Here is a 17,496-nt window from a genome sequence, read left to right on the forward strand (position 1 = left end):
GGAGATTAAAGGAGTGAATATATATAATATACATAGAGTACTGCCCAGCATGTGTTTAAGAGTTCAGTAAATTATTATTGCTGTTATTATTGTTATTTTTACTCAGGAATGGGGTAAATTTTACTTATCAGGAAGTCTGAAGACTTCATCCTGACTTTTCTATTAACCTGCTGTATGATCTTAGATGAGTCATGGAAATTTTTTGGCATTTTTCATAAAAGTATAAATTTGGAATAGATTATCACTATAGCTTCTAACGGTTTAGCTGATGTAGTTGTTAGTGTTTTTTGGATAATAGTGACATTAACTATTACAAATAATAGAATTCAGTATGGTATCTGGATACAAAAATAATTATGTAGACATTATTAACTTTAATACGTACAAAAACCCGTTGGAAGAGTCAGTGCATTCATGTAATGACTCCCATCACATAACAACTCTGGAGAGACTGACCTCCCTCCAGAATAGACTTCATTCACTGCTGTAATTACAACATTTAAAACAGTCCCATCATATGGGGCGCCTGGGTGGCTCAGTTGTTAAGCGTCTGCCTTCGGCTCAGGTCATGATCCCAGGGTCCTGGGATCGAGCCCCGCATCGAGCTCTCTGCTCCGCGGGAACCTGCTTCTCCCTCTCCCACTCTCCCTGCTTGTGTTCCCTCTCTCGCTGTGTCTCTCTCTGTCAAATAAATAAATAAAATCTTTAAAAAAAATAAAATAAAAAATAAAACAGTCCCATCATAGAAGCTCAGTAAACATTTATTATAAAGTGAGGGTCCTCAAGAAATTCTCAAGCTAGTGGGAAAAGCAGACAGGTAAGTCATTACAATATACTATGTTAAGTCCTGTCATAGAAGGAAAAGTGCTGAATATTGCAAGTATTGCTGTTGGATTTTAGATTTTCCATGTTCTGCTTTTGCCTTCTTCAGCTCTGTTAGAACAAGGCAATAAACTGCGTAATGCCATGGTGATTTCTACAATGAAATCAAGCCCAGATACTAGCATGTTGTTGGATGAAGTTCATCCTCCTATGAAGGAGGATTTTCTTAAAGCCTCAACACAGTAAGTTACAGGATAAACATGATTCCTAACAGTTCATTTCTTAATTGTTGCTAATGTATATTTTTTGTTAAGTTATAGATTTATTCAGCAAATAATCCTTAATGTGGTGGAAAGGAAGCCTAAACTGGAGTTTAGATACTCAAAATCTAGATGTACTGGAACTTGCTAAATGTGTAAATGGCTAAATTCTTTGCTCCCTGTGAACTGGCAGGCTTATGTGTATATTGGGGATATTCTCTCCTCTCTCTCTTACAGAAATGAAATTAGAGTCTAAGGTAGAAAAGGGCTTTGTAAATCGTAAAGTTTTATATATATTTAAGGTAGTTAAGTCGGAAGGATGTTAAGTGTTCCATGTTGAACCATCTCCATGTACTATCTCTTAGCTCAGTTAATTTTGATTTAGATTTTTCCTGTATGTTAGCCACTCAGAAAGTACTTTTCCACACCACAGAATCAAAGCCTTGTCTAGGAACCAGTTTAAAGACCACATAGAAGATCACCTCCTCCCTCGGACTGAGAATACATTTTGGAAACATGACACAAAAGATGATACCAGAGCTATACAGTTGCTATTGGGCAGGTAAGGACTTTTAACTATCTTTCTTCCTTTTAAATTCTTCCTTCAATTCATTGTGTATTTTTTTTAAGAATTTATTTTTTTATTTGACAGAGACATAGCGAGAGAGGGAACACAAGCAGGGGTAGTGGGAGAGGGAGAAGAAGGCTTCCTGCTGAGCAGGGAGCCCATGTGGGGCTCGATCCTAGGACCCTAAGCCAAAGGCAGACACTTAATGACTAAGCCACCCAGGTGCCCCTCATTGTGTATATTGTTAACAGATTTATCTTCTGAAAGCAGCACTTCCATGGGGTAGCCAAATTATTCCCTTGGTTACTCATTACATACTAAATAAAAATCGCTATTTATTACCTACGAAGTAAAAATCTAGTCTTTAGCCTTTTATTCTTAGCTTCACTTACAGAATGGTCTCCAGTTCACCTTTCCATTCTTATATCCCAGCTTTATCCCCAACACCACTATTAGGGTATAATTTTAAAAACTCAGATTTTAGGGGCTCCTGGGTGGCTTAGTCAATTAAATGTCCAACTCTTGGTTTCGGCTCAGGTCATGATCTCAGGGTTGTGAGATCGAGCCCCCTGTTGGACTCCACCTCAGCAGGGAGTCTGCTTGAGATTCTCTCTTCCTCTGCTCCCTACCCCCCCACAAACACTCTCTCTCTCAAATAAATAAATTAATTTTTTAAAAACCTCAGATTTTAAGCAGACACATGTTAATTCAGGGTCTTATTGTGTCTCTTATGTAACCTATGTTGCCTGTGTAATTAGGAAAAAAAATAAAAGGGATCCAAATTGGAAAGGAAGAAGTACAAGTATATTCACAGATGACATGATCTGATATGTAGAAAATCGTAAAGAATCCACTGAAAAATATTAGAACTAATAAATTCTGGAAGATTGCAGGATATAAGATCAATACAGAAAAATCAGTTGTATTTCTGTATACTTGCAATGAACAATCCAAAAATGCAATTAAGAAACAATTCCATTTATAATAGCAGTAATAAGAATAAAACACTTAGGAATAAATTTAACAGAAGAAGTGCAAAACATAAACTCTGCAACTGCAAAACATTATTAAAAGAAATTTTAAAAGATGTAAATATGTAGAAAAATCCCGTGTTCATGGTTCAGTGCAATCCCTATTCGTATTGCAGCTGACTTCTTTGTAGAAATTAATAAACTGATTCTAAAATTCCTGTGAAATTGCAAGGGACTCAGAATAGCCCAAACAGTCTTGAAAAAGAGAAAAGTAGGGGGATTCACATTTCCCTATTTTATTTTTAAAGATTTATTTATTTATGGGGGGGGGCAGAGGGAGAGAACGGTCTTAAGCTGACTCCACACTAAGTGAGGAGCCAGATGCAGGGCTCGATCTTACTATCCTGAGATCACAACCTGAGCCAAAACCAAGAGTTGGATGCTTAGCTGACTACACCACCCAAGTGCCCCTCACACTTCCTTATTTTAAAACTTAGTACAAAGAAACAATAATCAAGTCCATTTGGTACTGACATAAGGACAGACATAGAAATCAATGGAATAGAAATGAGTTTAGAAATAAACCTATGTCAGACAAACCATGAGACTCTGGACTCCGGGAAACAAACTGAGGGTTATAGAAGTGAGGGAGGATGGAGGGATGGGGTAGCTGGGTGATGGGTATTAAGAAGGGCATGTGTTGTGATGAGCACTGGATGTTTTACACAACTAATGAATGAATCGTTGAACACTACATCAAAAACTAATGATATGGTATGTTGGCTAACTAAACATATAGAAGGAAGGAAGGGGAAGGAAGAGAAGGAACACAGAATGGGAGAAAATATTTACCAATCTGATAAAGGATTTATATCCAGAGTATATAAAGAACTCATACAACTTACTAATTAAGCGACAAATCATTCAATTAAAAATATGGGCAAAGGATCTAAATAGAGATTTCTCCCAAGAAGATAGTGAAATGGCTAATGTACGCATGAAAAGATGTCAGCACTATTAGTTCTCAGGGAAATGCATATCAAAACCACAGTGAGATACCACGTCATAAGCACTGGGATGGCTTGAATCAAAAAATCAGTAAAATTGGTGAGGATGTGGAGAATTTGGAACCCTCATACACTGCTCAGAGCAGTGTAAAATGGTGCAGCTACTTTGGAAAATAGTTCATCAATTCCTCAAACTGTTATATGTATACTAGCAATTCAGATCCTAGGTATACACCAAAGGGAAATGAAAACTAAGTCCATGCAAAAATGTGTACATGAATTTCCATAGCAGCATTATTCATTATAGTTAAAAATGTTCATGAGACAATGAATGGAAAAGAAAAAAAGTGATATATCCATAAAATGTGATATTACTTGTCCAGAAAATGGAATAAAGTACTGATAACATGCTGTAGCATAGGTGAACATTGAAAACATGCTGAATGAAAGAAGCTAGTCACAAAAGAGAACATATTTTATGAGTCCATGTATATGAAACATACAAAATAGACAAATCTGTAGAAAAGAAAGCAGATTAGTGGGTTTTTCAGGGCTGGGTATGATCGGAGGGTAAGTGGTAATAGCTAATGGGTAGAGTTTCTTTTTGAGGTGATGAATATGTTTTTAAAGTGACTCTGGTGATGGTTGTTCATATCTGTAAATATACAAAAAACTACTGAATTACTTTAAATGAGTGAGTTGTATCTTATGTGAATTATGTCCAAATGAAACTGTTTTTTAAAACTCCCAACACAGTACTATATAGTCAGGAGGGAACCCCCAAGTCCTGACTTCTTGAAGAGTGAAGGACTTGGACCCCATATTTAGTGCCTCAACTTTTAAGCCTCCCTCTAGAGTTATGGGCTCCAGATCCACTTAGTTCTGAAAGCCAGTGGGGCTTGCATTCATTAGACTCATAATAATACATACTTTCCCAGCTACTATTTGAGGGTTCAGCTTCCAGTCAGCCTGCATCTAGGCACTGACTTTGATCCTCCTGTTTGGGACATTGGTGGGTCTTTGCACACTCTCAACCATTGGGAGCTACTAAGAACAAAGGAGGAGGCTTGGACAATCAGAAAAGTTTATGAGGCAAGTAGGGGCTTGGGAGCCAGACTAATTGATGAGGTTAATCTCCTACTGTCAAGAATAGAAGCAGGTCAGGACTGTCTGTCAGGACATTATGACAGGACTGAGACAGGTGACTGTTTTGTCTAATATGCAGAATTCAACAGAGAAAGTCAAGGAAAATGAAGAAACAAAAGAATATGTTCCAAACAAAAGGACAGAATAAATATCCAGAAACAGATCTCAATGAAGCAGAGATAAGTGGGTTACCTAACAGAGAATTAAAAATAACAGTCATAAAGATGTTCAGTGAGGTTAGGAGAACAGTTACATGAACCAAGTGAGAATTTCAACAAAGAAACAGAAAATTTTTTAAAGTACCAAACTAATCATAGAACTGAAGAACATAATAACTGACTGAAAAATTCAAGAGGGGTTCAACAGCAGACTAGATCAATGGGAAGAAGGAATCAGCAAACTCAAAGACAAGGCAGTGGAATTCAGTCAGAGATACAAAAAGGAAAAAGAATGAAAAGGAGTTTAGATAACATAAGGGACTTAGAAACCAAGAGACCAATATATACATTATAGGGGTCCCAGAAGAAGAAGGAGAGAGAGAGAAAGGGGCAAAAATATTCAAAGAAATAATGGCTGAAAATTTCCCTAACCTGGGGAAAGAAACAGACATCCAGATCCAGGAATCCCAGAGAGTTTTAAGTTAGATGAATCAAAGGAGAACCATACTGAGACACAATATGATTAAGTTGTCAAAAGTTACAAGGAGAGAATCTTAAAAGTAAGGAGAGAAAAGCAGCTTGTTACTGACAGGGCACACTCCATAAGACTTTTAGATTTTTCAGCAAAAATCCTACAAACTAGGGGAAGTTGGGTGGCTCAGTAGGTTAATCCAACTCATGATTTCAACTTGGGTCATGATCTCGGAGTCATGAGATAGAGCCCAATGTCAGGCTCCATGCTCAGTGGGGAATCTGCTTGAGCTTCTCTCTCTCTCTCCCTCTGCCCCTTCCCTGCCTCTCTCAAATGAATAGGTAAATCTCTAAAAGCAGTGGGATTATATATTCGAAAGTGCTGAAAGAAAAAAAAAACTGCCAACCAAGAATACTGTGACTGGCAAAGTTGTCCTTCAGAATTGAAGGGAAGATAAAGAATTTTCCAGACACACAGAAGCTGAAGGACTTAATGACCATTAGACTAACCTTACAAAAAACATTAAAGGAAGTTCTTCAAGCTGAAAAAAAGGGATGCTAAGTAGTAACAAGAAAACACAAAATTCTAAAACTCATGGCTAAAGGGAAATACATAGTTAAATTGAGAATACTGTAATATTACAATGGTGGTGGGTATTTCACTTATAAATCTAATATGAAGGTTAAAAGACAAAGTATTAAAAATAAATATAATTTGTTAATGGATACACAGTATAAAGCTACAAACTGTGACATCAAAATTGAAAATGAGGGGCGCCTGGGTGGCTCAGTTGGTTAAGTGACTGCCTTCGGCTCAGGTCATGATCCTGGAGTCCCTGGATCGAGTCCCGCATCGGGCTCCCTGCTCGGCAGGGAGTCTGCTTCTCCCTCTGACCCTCCCCCCATCTCATGTGCTTTCTCTCTCATTCTCTCTCTCTCTCAAATAAATAAATAAAATCTTTAAAAAAAAAAAAAATTGAAAATGAGGTAGGGGAGGGCGCCTGGGTGGTTCAGTTGGTTAAGCGACTGCCTTCGGCTCAGGTCATGATCCTGGAGTCCCGGGATCGAGTCCCACATCGGGCTCCCTGCTCGGCTGGAGTCTGCTGCTCCCTCTGACCCTCTTCCCTCTCGTGCTCTCTATCTCTCATTGTCTCTCTCTCAAATAAATAAATAAATAAAATCTTAAAAAAAAAAAGAAAATGAGGTAGGGGAGCTTTTATATGTGTTTTAGGTTATCACCCTAAAATAGGCTGTTATAAATACGTAAGCCTTGTGGTAACCACAGAGCAAAAGTGTATAGTAAATATATAAAATATAAAGGAATTGAAACAGGCCACTACAGTGAATCATCAAATCATAAAGGAAGAGAGCAGAAAGGAACTACAAATCAACCAGGAAGCAGTTAACAAAATGATAGTATTAAGTTCATGCCTATCAATAATTGTTTTAAATATAGGTGGACTAAAGTCTCCAACCAAAAGACAGAGAGTACCGAATGGATAAAAACACAAGACCCAATTATATGCTGCCTACAGGAGACTTTAAGGACTTATAGGCTCAAATTGAAGGGATGGATAAAGATACTCCATGCAAGTGGAAACCAAAGGAGAGTTTGGGGTAGCTATTGTTACATCAGACAAATAGACTTTAAGCCAAAAACTGTAACAAGAGGTAAAGAAGGTCATGATATAATGATAGTTGGTCAATTCATCAAGAGGATATAACTGTAAATATTTATGCACCCACCACCGGAGCAGCTAAATACATAAAGCAAATGTTAGTAGATCTGAATGGAGAAATAACAGCAATACAATAATAGCAGGGAACTTTAATGTCCCACATCCCACAATGGATAGATCATCCAGACAGAAAATAAGGAAATACTGGACTTAAATGACACAAACCTGATGGACCTAATATATATACATATATATATGTATATATATATATACACACACACATAGAACTTTCCATCTAATAGCAAAATACATATTTTTCTCAAGCACATATGGAACATTCTCTGTGATAAATCATATACTGGGCCATAAAACAGTTATTAATACATTTAAGGAGATTAAAATAGCAGGCATTTTTTTCTGACCACAGTAGTGTGAAATTAAAAATCAATTACAAATAGAAAACTAGAAAATTTACAAATATGTGGAAATTAAACAACATGGTCCTGAACAACCAGTGGGTCAAAGAAGAAATCAAAGTAACTTGAGACAGAGGAAACTGGAAACACAATATACCAAAAGTTATGGGATGCAGCAAAAGCAGGTCTATGAAGAAAATTTATAGCATAAACGTGTACATTAAAAAACAAGAAAGATCTCAGGGCACCTGGGTGGCTCAGTTGTTGGGCATCTGCCTTCGGCTGAGGTCATGTGGGATTGAGCCCCACATCGGGCTCTCTACTCGGCAGGAAGCCTGCTTCTCCTTCTCCCGCTCCCCCTGCTTGTGTTCCCTCTCTCGCTGTCAAATAAATAAAAGCTTTAAAAAAAAACAAAAAACAAAGATCTCAAGTTAAATAACTAAATTTATACCTCAAGGAACTTAGAGAAAGAACAAACTAAGCCCAAAGTTAGTGGAAGGAAGGAAAGAACAAAGATCAGAGTAGAAATAAATGAAATAGACTACAAAGACAATATAAAAGATCAATGAAACTAAGAGCTGGGTTTTTTTTTTATAAACTGTTAGACTTATGAAGACAAAAAGGACTTAAAATTACAAATGAAATTGGAGACATTATAACTGATACCACAGAAATACAATCATAAGAAACTACCATGAAAAATTATATGCCAACAGATTGGAAAACCTAGAAGAAATTGGTAAATTCCTGGAAGTATGCAACTATCAAAACTGAACCATGAAGAAACAGAAAACCTGAACAGACTGATTAAAGAGATTGAATGAATAATCAAAAACCTCCTAGCAAACTGAAGTCTAAAACCAACCAGATGGCTCCACTAGTGAATTCTACCAAACATTTAAAGAACTAGTACCAATCCTTCTCAAACTCTTCCAAAACATAGAAGAGAAGGGAACACATCCAAACTCATTTCACAAGGCCAGCATTACCTTGCTAGTAAAGCCAGACAAAGACACTACAAGAAAAGAAGATTATGGGCTAGTATCCCTGATGAACATAGATGCAAAAGTCTTCAACAAAATAGCAAATACACTCAACAGTACATTAAAAGAATCATATACCATGATAAGTAGAATTTGTTCCAGGGATGCAGGAATGGTTCAACATCCACAAATCAATAAATGTGATACACTGTATTAACAAAATGAAGGATAAAAGTCATATGATACTCTCAATAAATACAGAAAAAGCATTTGACAGAATTCAACACCCATTCATGATAAAACCTCCCAACAAACTAGGTATAAAAGCCATGTACCTCAGGCGGCTGGGTGGCTCAGTCAGTTAAGCGTCTCTTGGTTTGGGCTCGGGTCATGATCTCAGGGTCCTGAGATCAAGCTCTGAGTCAAGCTCCATGTTCCAAGTCTGCTCCTCTCCCCACTCTCACTCTCTCTCTCTCTGGAAAAAATAAAATCTTAAAAAAAAAAAAAGAAACAGTGTACCTCAACATAACAGAGGCCATACATGACTAGCCCACAACAAACATCATAGTTAATGATGAAACACTGAAAGCTTTTCCTGTAAGATCAGAAACAAAAGATGCTTGCTCTCACCACTTTTACTCAACATGGCCTTTTAATGTGCCATAGACAGTAGAATAAGTTCAAAGAAGTGTTAATTGAAAAATTATTAAAAGGGGAGGACTGAATACTGAACAGTAGAGATCTTCATAACTTTAAGTGTGTGCAGTGAGGGGGAAAAAGTGAGTGAGGGGGAACAATAAATAGCAAATGATATGTAAAATGCCAAGAAGTAGAGCTTCAAAAAGGAGCAGTGCTCAGGAGCTAGAGAAACCCTGTGGATTAGGAAGTTGTTAGTTGGGTTGTAGCAGTTAGGGAGTTGTTCTCACCTTTGAGAGAGAGATTTCTATAGATCAGTAGTTCTCAACTGAGGGGCAGTTCTCTCGTACTCCCAGCCCCATGGCACATTTTGTAATGTCTGAAGACATTTTGGGTTATCAAAATTAAAGAACTACTGGATCAGATGTGTAGAGGGATCTAAAATGTACAGGATAGCTCCCAATGACCAAGAATTATCTGACCCACCATATAAGTAGTGCTAAATTTGAGAAACCCTGCTATAGATTAAAAAAAAAAATGATGAAAGGAACATTTATTATGTTTGTTCCAGGAAACGTAGGAACATGATCTAATTTGAAGGTAATAATTATGTGCTACTCTCTTGAGAAATTAAGGGGATGGGGCACCTGGCTGGCTCAGTTGAAAGAGCATGCGAGTCTTGATCTCACGGTCATGAGTTTGAGCCCCATATTGGGTGTAGAGATTACTCAAATAAATTAAAAAAAAAAAGAAAAAGAAAAAAGGGAGAGAGTATAGCAGCTAGGATGAAAGGGAAGCAAAGTTGAAAGAATAACTGAAATGCTTAGCACGGTGCCTGGTACATATAATAAATATTGCTTTTTTGATTAATAACATGTTCATTAAGAATTCAGTAAGTTCATTTACAGATGTCTATTCAGTACCAGGTATTTTAGGAGAAACAAAAATGAATGAAGTATACACATACTTGTATGCTTATATTCCTTATTAATTTACAAACTTTTTGTAAGTAGGGTTTTTGTTTTACTTATTTCTGTATCACACATGGAATTAATCTTGCCATAAATAACGCTAAATACACATATTTTTGCTTAATGGAAGAAGGCATATTTATGAATTCTTCACAAAAACAGCATGAGCATTCAACTTATTGAATTATAGTTAATTCTTTACCTTCTTTTCCTCCCTGCTAAACCATAAGCAGTGCAAGAGTAGAGCAAGTTAGTTTAACCATCTCTGTATCATTCAAGACCTAACACCATGCCTGGCACATAATAGGTGCCCAGAAAAGAAAAATGTAAATGAATGAGATCATAATCAGTGTCAGTAGTGTATTTTTGAATACTAGCTGTTGGCATCCCAGAGGAGGGAGAATATAATATGAGAATATTTATCAGGTAGTCTTCTATCTAATGTGAGTCTTCTGCATAACATATCTTCTTTCATGTTTAGAACTTTAGAAAGTTTTCAGTTAGAAAAATATAGCTCAACTGAAACTTCTTTTAATGTCCTTCTGCTTTGTTTTTCTTATATCTGCAGTGCTGAATTATCCCAAGGTCAGTACTGGAATGGGCTAGGCTCTCCTCCAGATTCCCCATCTCCTGGGAGTGATGTGTATTGTAGCAGTGAGCTGAATGATCCTCAGTATGACCAGAGTCTCCTGGAGAGCTTATTTTACACAGCACCTGTAAGTAATTGAATCTGCAGCTTTGGAAATTAGAGAACAAGACTATTAATAATATTATTAGGTGCAGGCATGTTACCGCTTGCCAGACAGAAAGCTGTCCATTTTACATATGTCATTTTACAGATGAGACAGGCCTAGCAAGGTTAAGAATTTTAGGGGTGCCTGGCTGGCTCAGTTGGAACAGCATGCGACTCTTGATCTCAAGGTTGTGAGTCTAGCCCCACATTGAGTATAGAGCTTACTAAAAAGAAAAAAAAAATTGTGTTTAGAGAGAGAGAGAGGATATAAAATGGGAATAGAAAGAATGACCCGTCTAGAGAAGTAATTTGTGCACAAGGGATCTCATTTGAACTGATGAGAATTTATGTGGAAAAGTCATCATCAATAAGGCAAGCTAGCATATTGCAACCAGTCTGTGAAAAACTTTGAATGTCAAGTGAGGAGAAATGACATGATCAAAATGGTGGTTAAGGAACGTTAATCCAGCAATGATGTAGGGAGCTAGTAGGGGAGAATACCTGGAAGCAGATAGGAAACCATTGGGTTATTGGAGGTGTGTAGGAGAGTGGCAGCAATGGGATTGGAAAGGAAGAGATGAATTTAAAAGATACTATGAATTATTAGGATTTCATGACTTCCTATTTTAAAAATCATCACTCATACTCTGTTACTTGTGGGATAAAAGAAGAGAAAATTTACATTTATTACACATTTTTGATGTGCTAGGGAATTTACATGTAATCTGTTATTTTTGAGTACTGTGGCAAATGTTTTAAATTCATTATTTCATTTAATTTTTTCTAGCCCTGTAAGATATTGTTATCTTTTACATATCATGATATAGACGCTTATAGGTATTAACTAATTGTAATTAACGACATCATCTCATAAGCCTTAAGTATGGCATTAGAATCTAATTTTGACTCACTTCCTTAACCTTATCTCCCACATTTGCCCTTTACCCTTCAGTCATAGTGATTGTCTCATCACTCCCCAAATATTCTAACTCTTTTTTTATCTTTATATTTTTTGCTCATACTGATCCTTTTACTTTGAGTGTTGAAATACTTTTATACATCTGGTAAACTCTATTCTTCAAAAATCAACTGATCACCTCTGTGAAGAAACCATCCTAGACTTCCTCAAGCAGAATTTATTGCCTGGATGTCCACAGGATCCTGGGACATTCAGGCAATGTTGTAGGATACAGTTCCTCAAGAAAAAGAACACATCTGCATTATCTTTGTATTACCAGTACAACAAAGCCTGATGGATATTGAGTACTCAGTGAGTACTTAGTGAATAAAGGAGTGAGTTTACAAATGGCACCAAGTAATCCCCCATGCTATTTGAACAAAATAATTTTAGAAAAGATTTGTTGATGGGAAGGAGTGAACCAGTAGACCATGATGCAATGGAAAGATCAAGGAGTTAGAATGCACATGTCCTTCCCCAGGGTTTGATATTCTTAATATTGAATAACATCCACAGCTTAGAAATTCAGCATTATTAGCCTGTGCTTTTGGTTCCTAAAATTCTTAGCTTTTGAACCATCTAGTTTATATTTACTCTAATTTCCTTCAGGCTGTGGACCCATTTGGATTTTGAATGCCTTGTCTATAACCATTTTTAAAAGCTGCCACTTAATAAAAACCTAAGAGCAAAAAGCTTTGTAATTTCATCTTGAAAAAGTTGTACTTCTTCCTTGAAGGACATTCTGATCATGCTTATTTAACTGTTAATTTGTTATCCTTGTCATAGGTCAATACAGTGTACAACCTGAGATGCTGAAAAAAGGGAGTGGAGGTGATAAACTTTAAAATGACATTGGATTAGGGACACCTGGGTGGCTTAGTCAGTTAAGTGTCTGCCTTCAGCTCAGATCATGGTCCTGGGGATTGAGCCCTTGCATTTAGTTCCCTGTTCAGGGGGGAGCCTGCTTCTCCCTCTCCCTCTGCCTGCCACTCCCCCTGCTTATGTTCTTTCTCAAATAAATAAACAAAAAAATCTTTTAAAAAAATGACATTGGATTCCTATCTGCATTTTTTTTTATTTTTTATTGTTATGTTAATCACCATATATTACATAATTTGTTTTGGTGTAGTGTTCCATGATTCATTGTTTGTTCATAACACCCAGTGCTCCATGCAGAATGTGCCCTCTTTAATACCCATCACCAGGCTAACCCATCCCCCTACCCTCCTCCCCTCTAGAAACCTCAGTTTGTTTTTCAGAGTCCATCATCTCTCCTGGTTCGTTTCCCCCTCTGACTTACTCCCCTTCATTCTTCCCCTCCTGCTATCTTCTTTTTCTTTTTTTTTTTTAAATATGTTGCATTATTTGTTTCAGAAGTACAGATCTGTGATTCAACAGTCTTACACAATTCACAGCGCTCACCGTAGCAGATATCTTCCCCAATGTCTATCACCCAGCCACCCCATCCCTCCCACCCCCGACCACTCCAGCAACCCTCAGTTTGTTCCTGAGATTAAGAATTCCTCATATCAGTGAGGTCATATGATACATGTCTTTCTCTGATTGACTTATTTCACTCAGCATAACACCCTCCAGTTCCATCCACGTCGTTGCAAATGGCAAGATCTCATTCCTTTTGATGGCTGCATAATATTCCATTGTGTATATATACCACATCTTTATCCATTCATCTGTCGATGGACATCTTGGCTCTTTCCACAGTTTGGCTATTGTGGACATTGCTGCTATAAACATTGGGGTGCACGTACCCCTTCGGGTCCCTACATTTGTATCTTTGAGGTAAATACCCAGTAGTGCAATTGCTGGATCGAATGGTAGCTCTAATTTCAACTGTTTGAGGAACCTCCATACTGTTTTCCAGAGGGGTTGCACCAGCTTGCATTCCCACCAACAGTGTAGGAGGGTTCCCCTTTCTCCACATCCCCGCCAACATCTGTCGTTCCCTGACTTGTTAATTTTAGCCATTCTGACGGGTGTGAGGTGGTATCTCATTGAGGTTTTGATTTGGATTTCCCTGATGCCGAGCGATGTTGAGCACTTTTTCATGTGTCTGTTGGCCATTTGGATGTCTTCTTTGGAAAAATGTCTGTTCATGTCTTCTGCCCATTTCTTGATTGGATTATTTGTTCTTTGGGTGTTGAGTTTGATAAGTTCTTTATAGATTTTGGATACTAGCCCTTTATCTGATATGTCATTTGCCAGTATTTTCTCCCATTCTGTCGGTTGTCTTTTGGTTTTGTGGACTGTTTCTTTTGCTGTGCAAAAGCTTTTTATCTTGATGAAATCCCAATAGTTCATTTTTGCCCTGGCTTCCTGTGCCTTTGGTGATGTTTCTAGGAAGAAGTTGCTGCGGCTGAGGTCGAAGAGGTTGCTACCTGTGTTCTCCTTTAGGATTTGGATGGACTCCTGTCTCATATTTAGGTCTTTCAACCATTTGGAGTCTATTTTTGTGTGTGGTGTAAGGAAATGGTCCAGTTTCATTCTTCTGCATGTGGCTGTCCAATTTTCCCAACACCATTTGTTGAAGAGACTGTCTTTTTTCCACTGGACATTCTTTCCTGCTTTGTCAAAGATAAGTTGACCATAGAGTTGAGGGTCCATTTCTGGGCTCTCGATTCTGTTCCATTGATCTATGTGTCTGTTTTTGTGCCAGTACCATACTGTCTTGATGATGACAGCTTTGTAATAGAGCTGGAAGTCCGGAATTGTGATGCCGCCAGCTTTGCTTTTCTTTTTCAATATTCCTCTGGCTATTCGGGGTCTCTTCTGGTTCCATACAAATTTTAGGATTATTTGTTCCATTTCTTTGAAAAAAATGGATGGTATTTTGATGGGGATTGCATTGAATGTGTAGATTGCTCTAGGTAGCATTGACATCTTCACAATGTTGGTTCTTCCAATCCATGAGCATGGAACGTTTTTCCATTTCTTTGTGTCTTCTTCAATTTCTTTCCTGAGTATTTTATAGTTTTCTGAGTACAGATCCTTTGCCTCTTTGGTTAGATTTATTCCTAGGTATCTTATGGTTTTGGGTGCAATTGTGAATGGGATCGACTCCTTGATTTGTCTCTCTTCTGTCTTGTTGTTGGTGTATAGGAATGCCACTGATTTCTGTGCATTGATTTTATAGCCTGCTGCTTGACTGAATTCCTGTATGAGTTCTAGCAGTTTTCGGGTGGAGTCTTTTGGGTTTTCCACATAAAGTATCATATCATCTGCAAAGAGTGAGAGTTTGACTTCCTCTTTGCCGATTTGGATGCCTTTGATTTCTTTTTGTTGTCTGATTGCTGTGGCTAGGACTTCTAATACTATGTTGAATAGCAGTGGTGAGAGTGGACATCCCTGCCGCGTTCCTGACCTTAGGGGAAAAGCTCTCAGCTTTTCCCCATTGAGAATGATATTGGCTGTAGGTTTTTCATAGATGGCTTTTATGATATTGAGGTATGTACCCTCTATCCCTATACTCTGTAGAGTTTTGATCAAGAAAGGATGCTGTACTTTGTCAAATGCTTTTTCTGCATCTATTGAGAGGATCATATGATTCTTGTTCTTTCTTTTGTTAATGTATTGTATCACGTTGATTGATTTGCGGATGTTGAACCAGCCTTGCAGCCCAGGGATAAATCCCACTGGGTCGTGGTGAATAATCCTTTTAATGTACTGTTGGATCCTATTGGCTAGTATTTTGGTGAGAATTTTTGCATCCATGTTCATCAAGGATATTGGTCTGTAATTCTCCTTTTTGATGGGATCTTTGTCTGGTTTTGGGATCAAGGTAATGGTGGCCTCATAAAATGAATTTGGAAGTTTTCCTTCCATTTCTGTTTTTTGGAACAGTTTCAGGAGAATAGGTATTAATTCTTCTTTAAATGTCTGATAGAATTCCCTTGGGAAGCCATCTGGCCCTGGGCTTTTGTTTGTTGGGAGATTTTTGATGACTGCTTCAATTTCCTTACTGGTTATAGGTCTGTTCAGGTTTTCTATTTCTTCCTGGTTCAGTTTTGGTAGTTGGTACATCTCTAGGAATGCACCCATTTCTTCCAGGTTATCTAATTTGCTGGCATAGAGTTGCTCATAATATGTTCTTATAATTGTTTGTATTTCTTTGGTGTTGGTTGTGATCTCTCCCCTTTTTCATGATTTTGTTGATTTGGGTCATTTCTCTTTTCTTTTTGATCAGTCTGGCCAGGGGTTTATCAATCTTGTTAATTCTTTCAAAGAACCAGCTCCTAGTTTCGTTGATCTGTTCTACTGTTCTTTTGGTTTCTATTTCATTGATTTCTGCTTTGATCTTTATTATTTCTCTTCTCCTGCTGGGTTTAGGCTTTATTTGCTGTTCTTTCTCCAGCTCCTTTAGGTGTAGGGTTAGATTGTGTATTTCCTATCTGCATTTATATTAGCAAGTTTTTTTTTTAATTTGAAACCAAGTAAGTATAACACTGTCTTCTCTCTTTATTTTGCATTTTGTGATAGAAAGGGCTGATCAGTTGATTGTGGTAAGCTACCTTTTCTCCAAGTAAAATTTAATTCCAAGGGACTTAACAACTGGTTCCCCATTAAGAAAATTTGTGGCATAATAAACAGTTCATCTTAGCAAGAGTAAGAGTAGATTAAATCACTTAGTAGTATGGAGTGGTGAAAAAAGGTGGAGTCTTTGCATCCATATAGTTAGGTGACATTGTACCATTTTGCCTCAAACTGTGCTAGAAAGATAGGCTTTAGAATCTGCCTTTGGTACTAGATACGTAGTAGATAGTAAATAAGTAATGATTGTTATTATTGTTAAGAATTTGAAAGAAGAGTCTATTTTCATTTATTTTCTTTGAACCGAACTTGTAGGTTATTTTTATATACCAGGAGAAATGTGGGATTATCTCCCTGGCATCATTTATCTCTTTAAAAGAATGATATATGTGCAGAGAAGAATTTGATTACTTTTAGAGAAATGTTTTCATTACCACTCTCCCTAAAGCAATTTTTTTAAGTGCCTCTCTTATTGTTTCTTCTCCCCATAGAAATCTGATAGCAGCATCAGTGATTTCTTCAGTGAAGATGATACTGTCCCTTCTAAAAAAATGAACAAGTCAAAAGCTCTTGCCAAATCTCCTAAGGTTGTGGAGTCAAATGATCTTAAGTTGAAGAAAAGCGCAACAGGCAAGAAAAATAGGTGAGCCTCTCTGTGATGGCTTATTTAGAGGCAAAAGCAAAGGAAATTATTTTCACACGATCTCCTAAAGTAAAAAGTAAATGATCTGTTTTTGCCCAACACTATCACCCTGGTTAAGTGAATTACAATAGTTCACTAAGTATTAAGTCTTTAAAAGTGTAATGATATGAAAAGATGGATACAATAAAATAGTTGAGAAAGCAGAATTCTCGGTTGAATGTGTGCTGTACTACACTGTAGAAAATATGCATAAAGAAAGCAAATGAAATGGAATACACAGAAGTGATGATAGTAGTTATTTAAAGTAGTAGGTTAACTGAGGTGTAATGTCTGTAGCCCATGAAAGAAAACCTAATTCTTTAACATCAGTTTCTGTACTTACGTGGAGATAAGCCTTTACATTGAAGAATGGTTTTACTTTTTTTTAAATTTCTTTCACTGTGGGTTAGGACCAGAATTCTATTGATTAAAGTCATTTCTGAGTCCTTGATAACTTGTGAATTAAGATACTTGTTCCCCTTCCTCTTTC

The 17,496-nt window shown here is 37.3% G+C and overlaps 1 protein-coding gene across 9 annotated transcripts in view; it reads left to right on the plus strand.

Moving 5' to 3' along the window:
• Positions 1 to 17,496, plus strand: part of C2CD3 (C2 domain containing 3 centriole elongation regulator) — a 139,993-nt gene that overhangs the window by 29,064 nt on the left and 93,433 nt on the right. For 8 of the 9 annotated variants that reach the window (XM_027578311.2, XM_027578313.2, XM_027578314.2 and 5 more), the window contains 4 exons: positions 932 to 1,064; positions 1,516 to 1,644; positions 10,657 to 10,804; positions 16,816 to 16,967. In XM_027578311.2, coding sequence (XP_027434112.2) covers positions 932 to 1,064; positions 1,516 to 1,644; positions 10,657 to 10,804; positions 16,816 to 16,967 — 562 coding nt within the window. Of the gene's footprint in view, positions 1 to 931; positions 1,065 to 1,515; positions 1,645 to 10,483; positions 10,532 to 10,656; positions 10,805 to 16,815; positions 16,968 to 17,496 lie in introns of those variants that run through there. The other variant, XM_027578318.2, reaches the window with a different exon arrangement.

This window comes from Zalophus californianus, chromosome 11 (assembly GCF_009762305.2).
Source record: "Zalophus californianus isolate mZalCal1 chromosome 11, mZalCal1.pri.v2, whole genome shotgun sequence".
NCBI lineage: Eukaryota > Metazoa > Chordata > Mammalia > Carnivora > Otariidae > Zalophus > Zalophus californianus.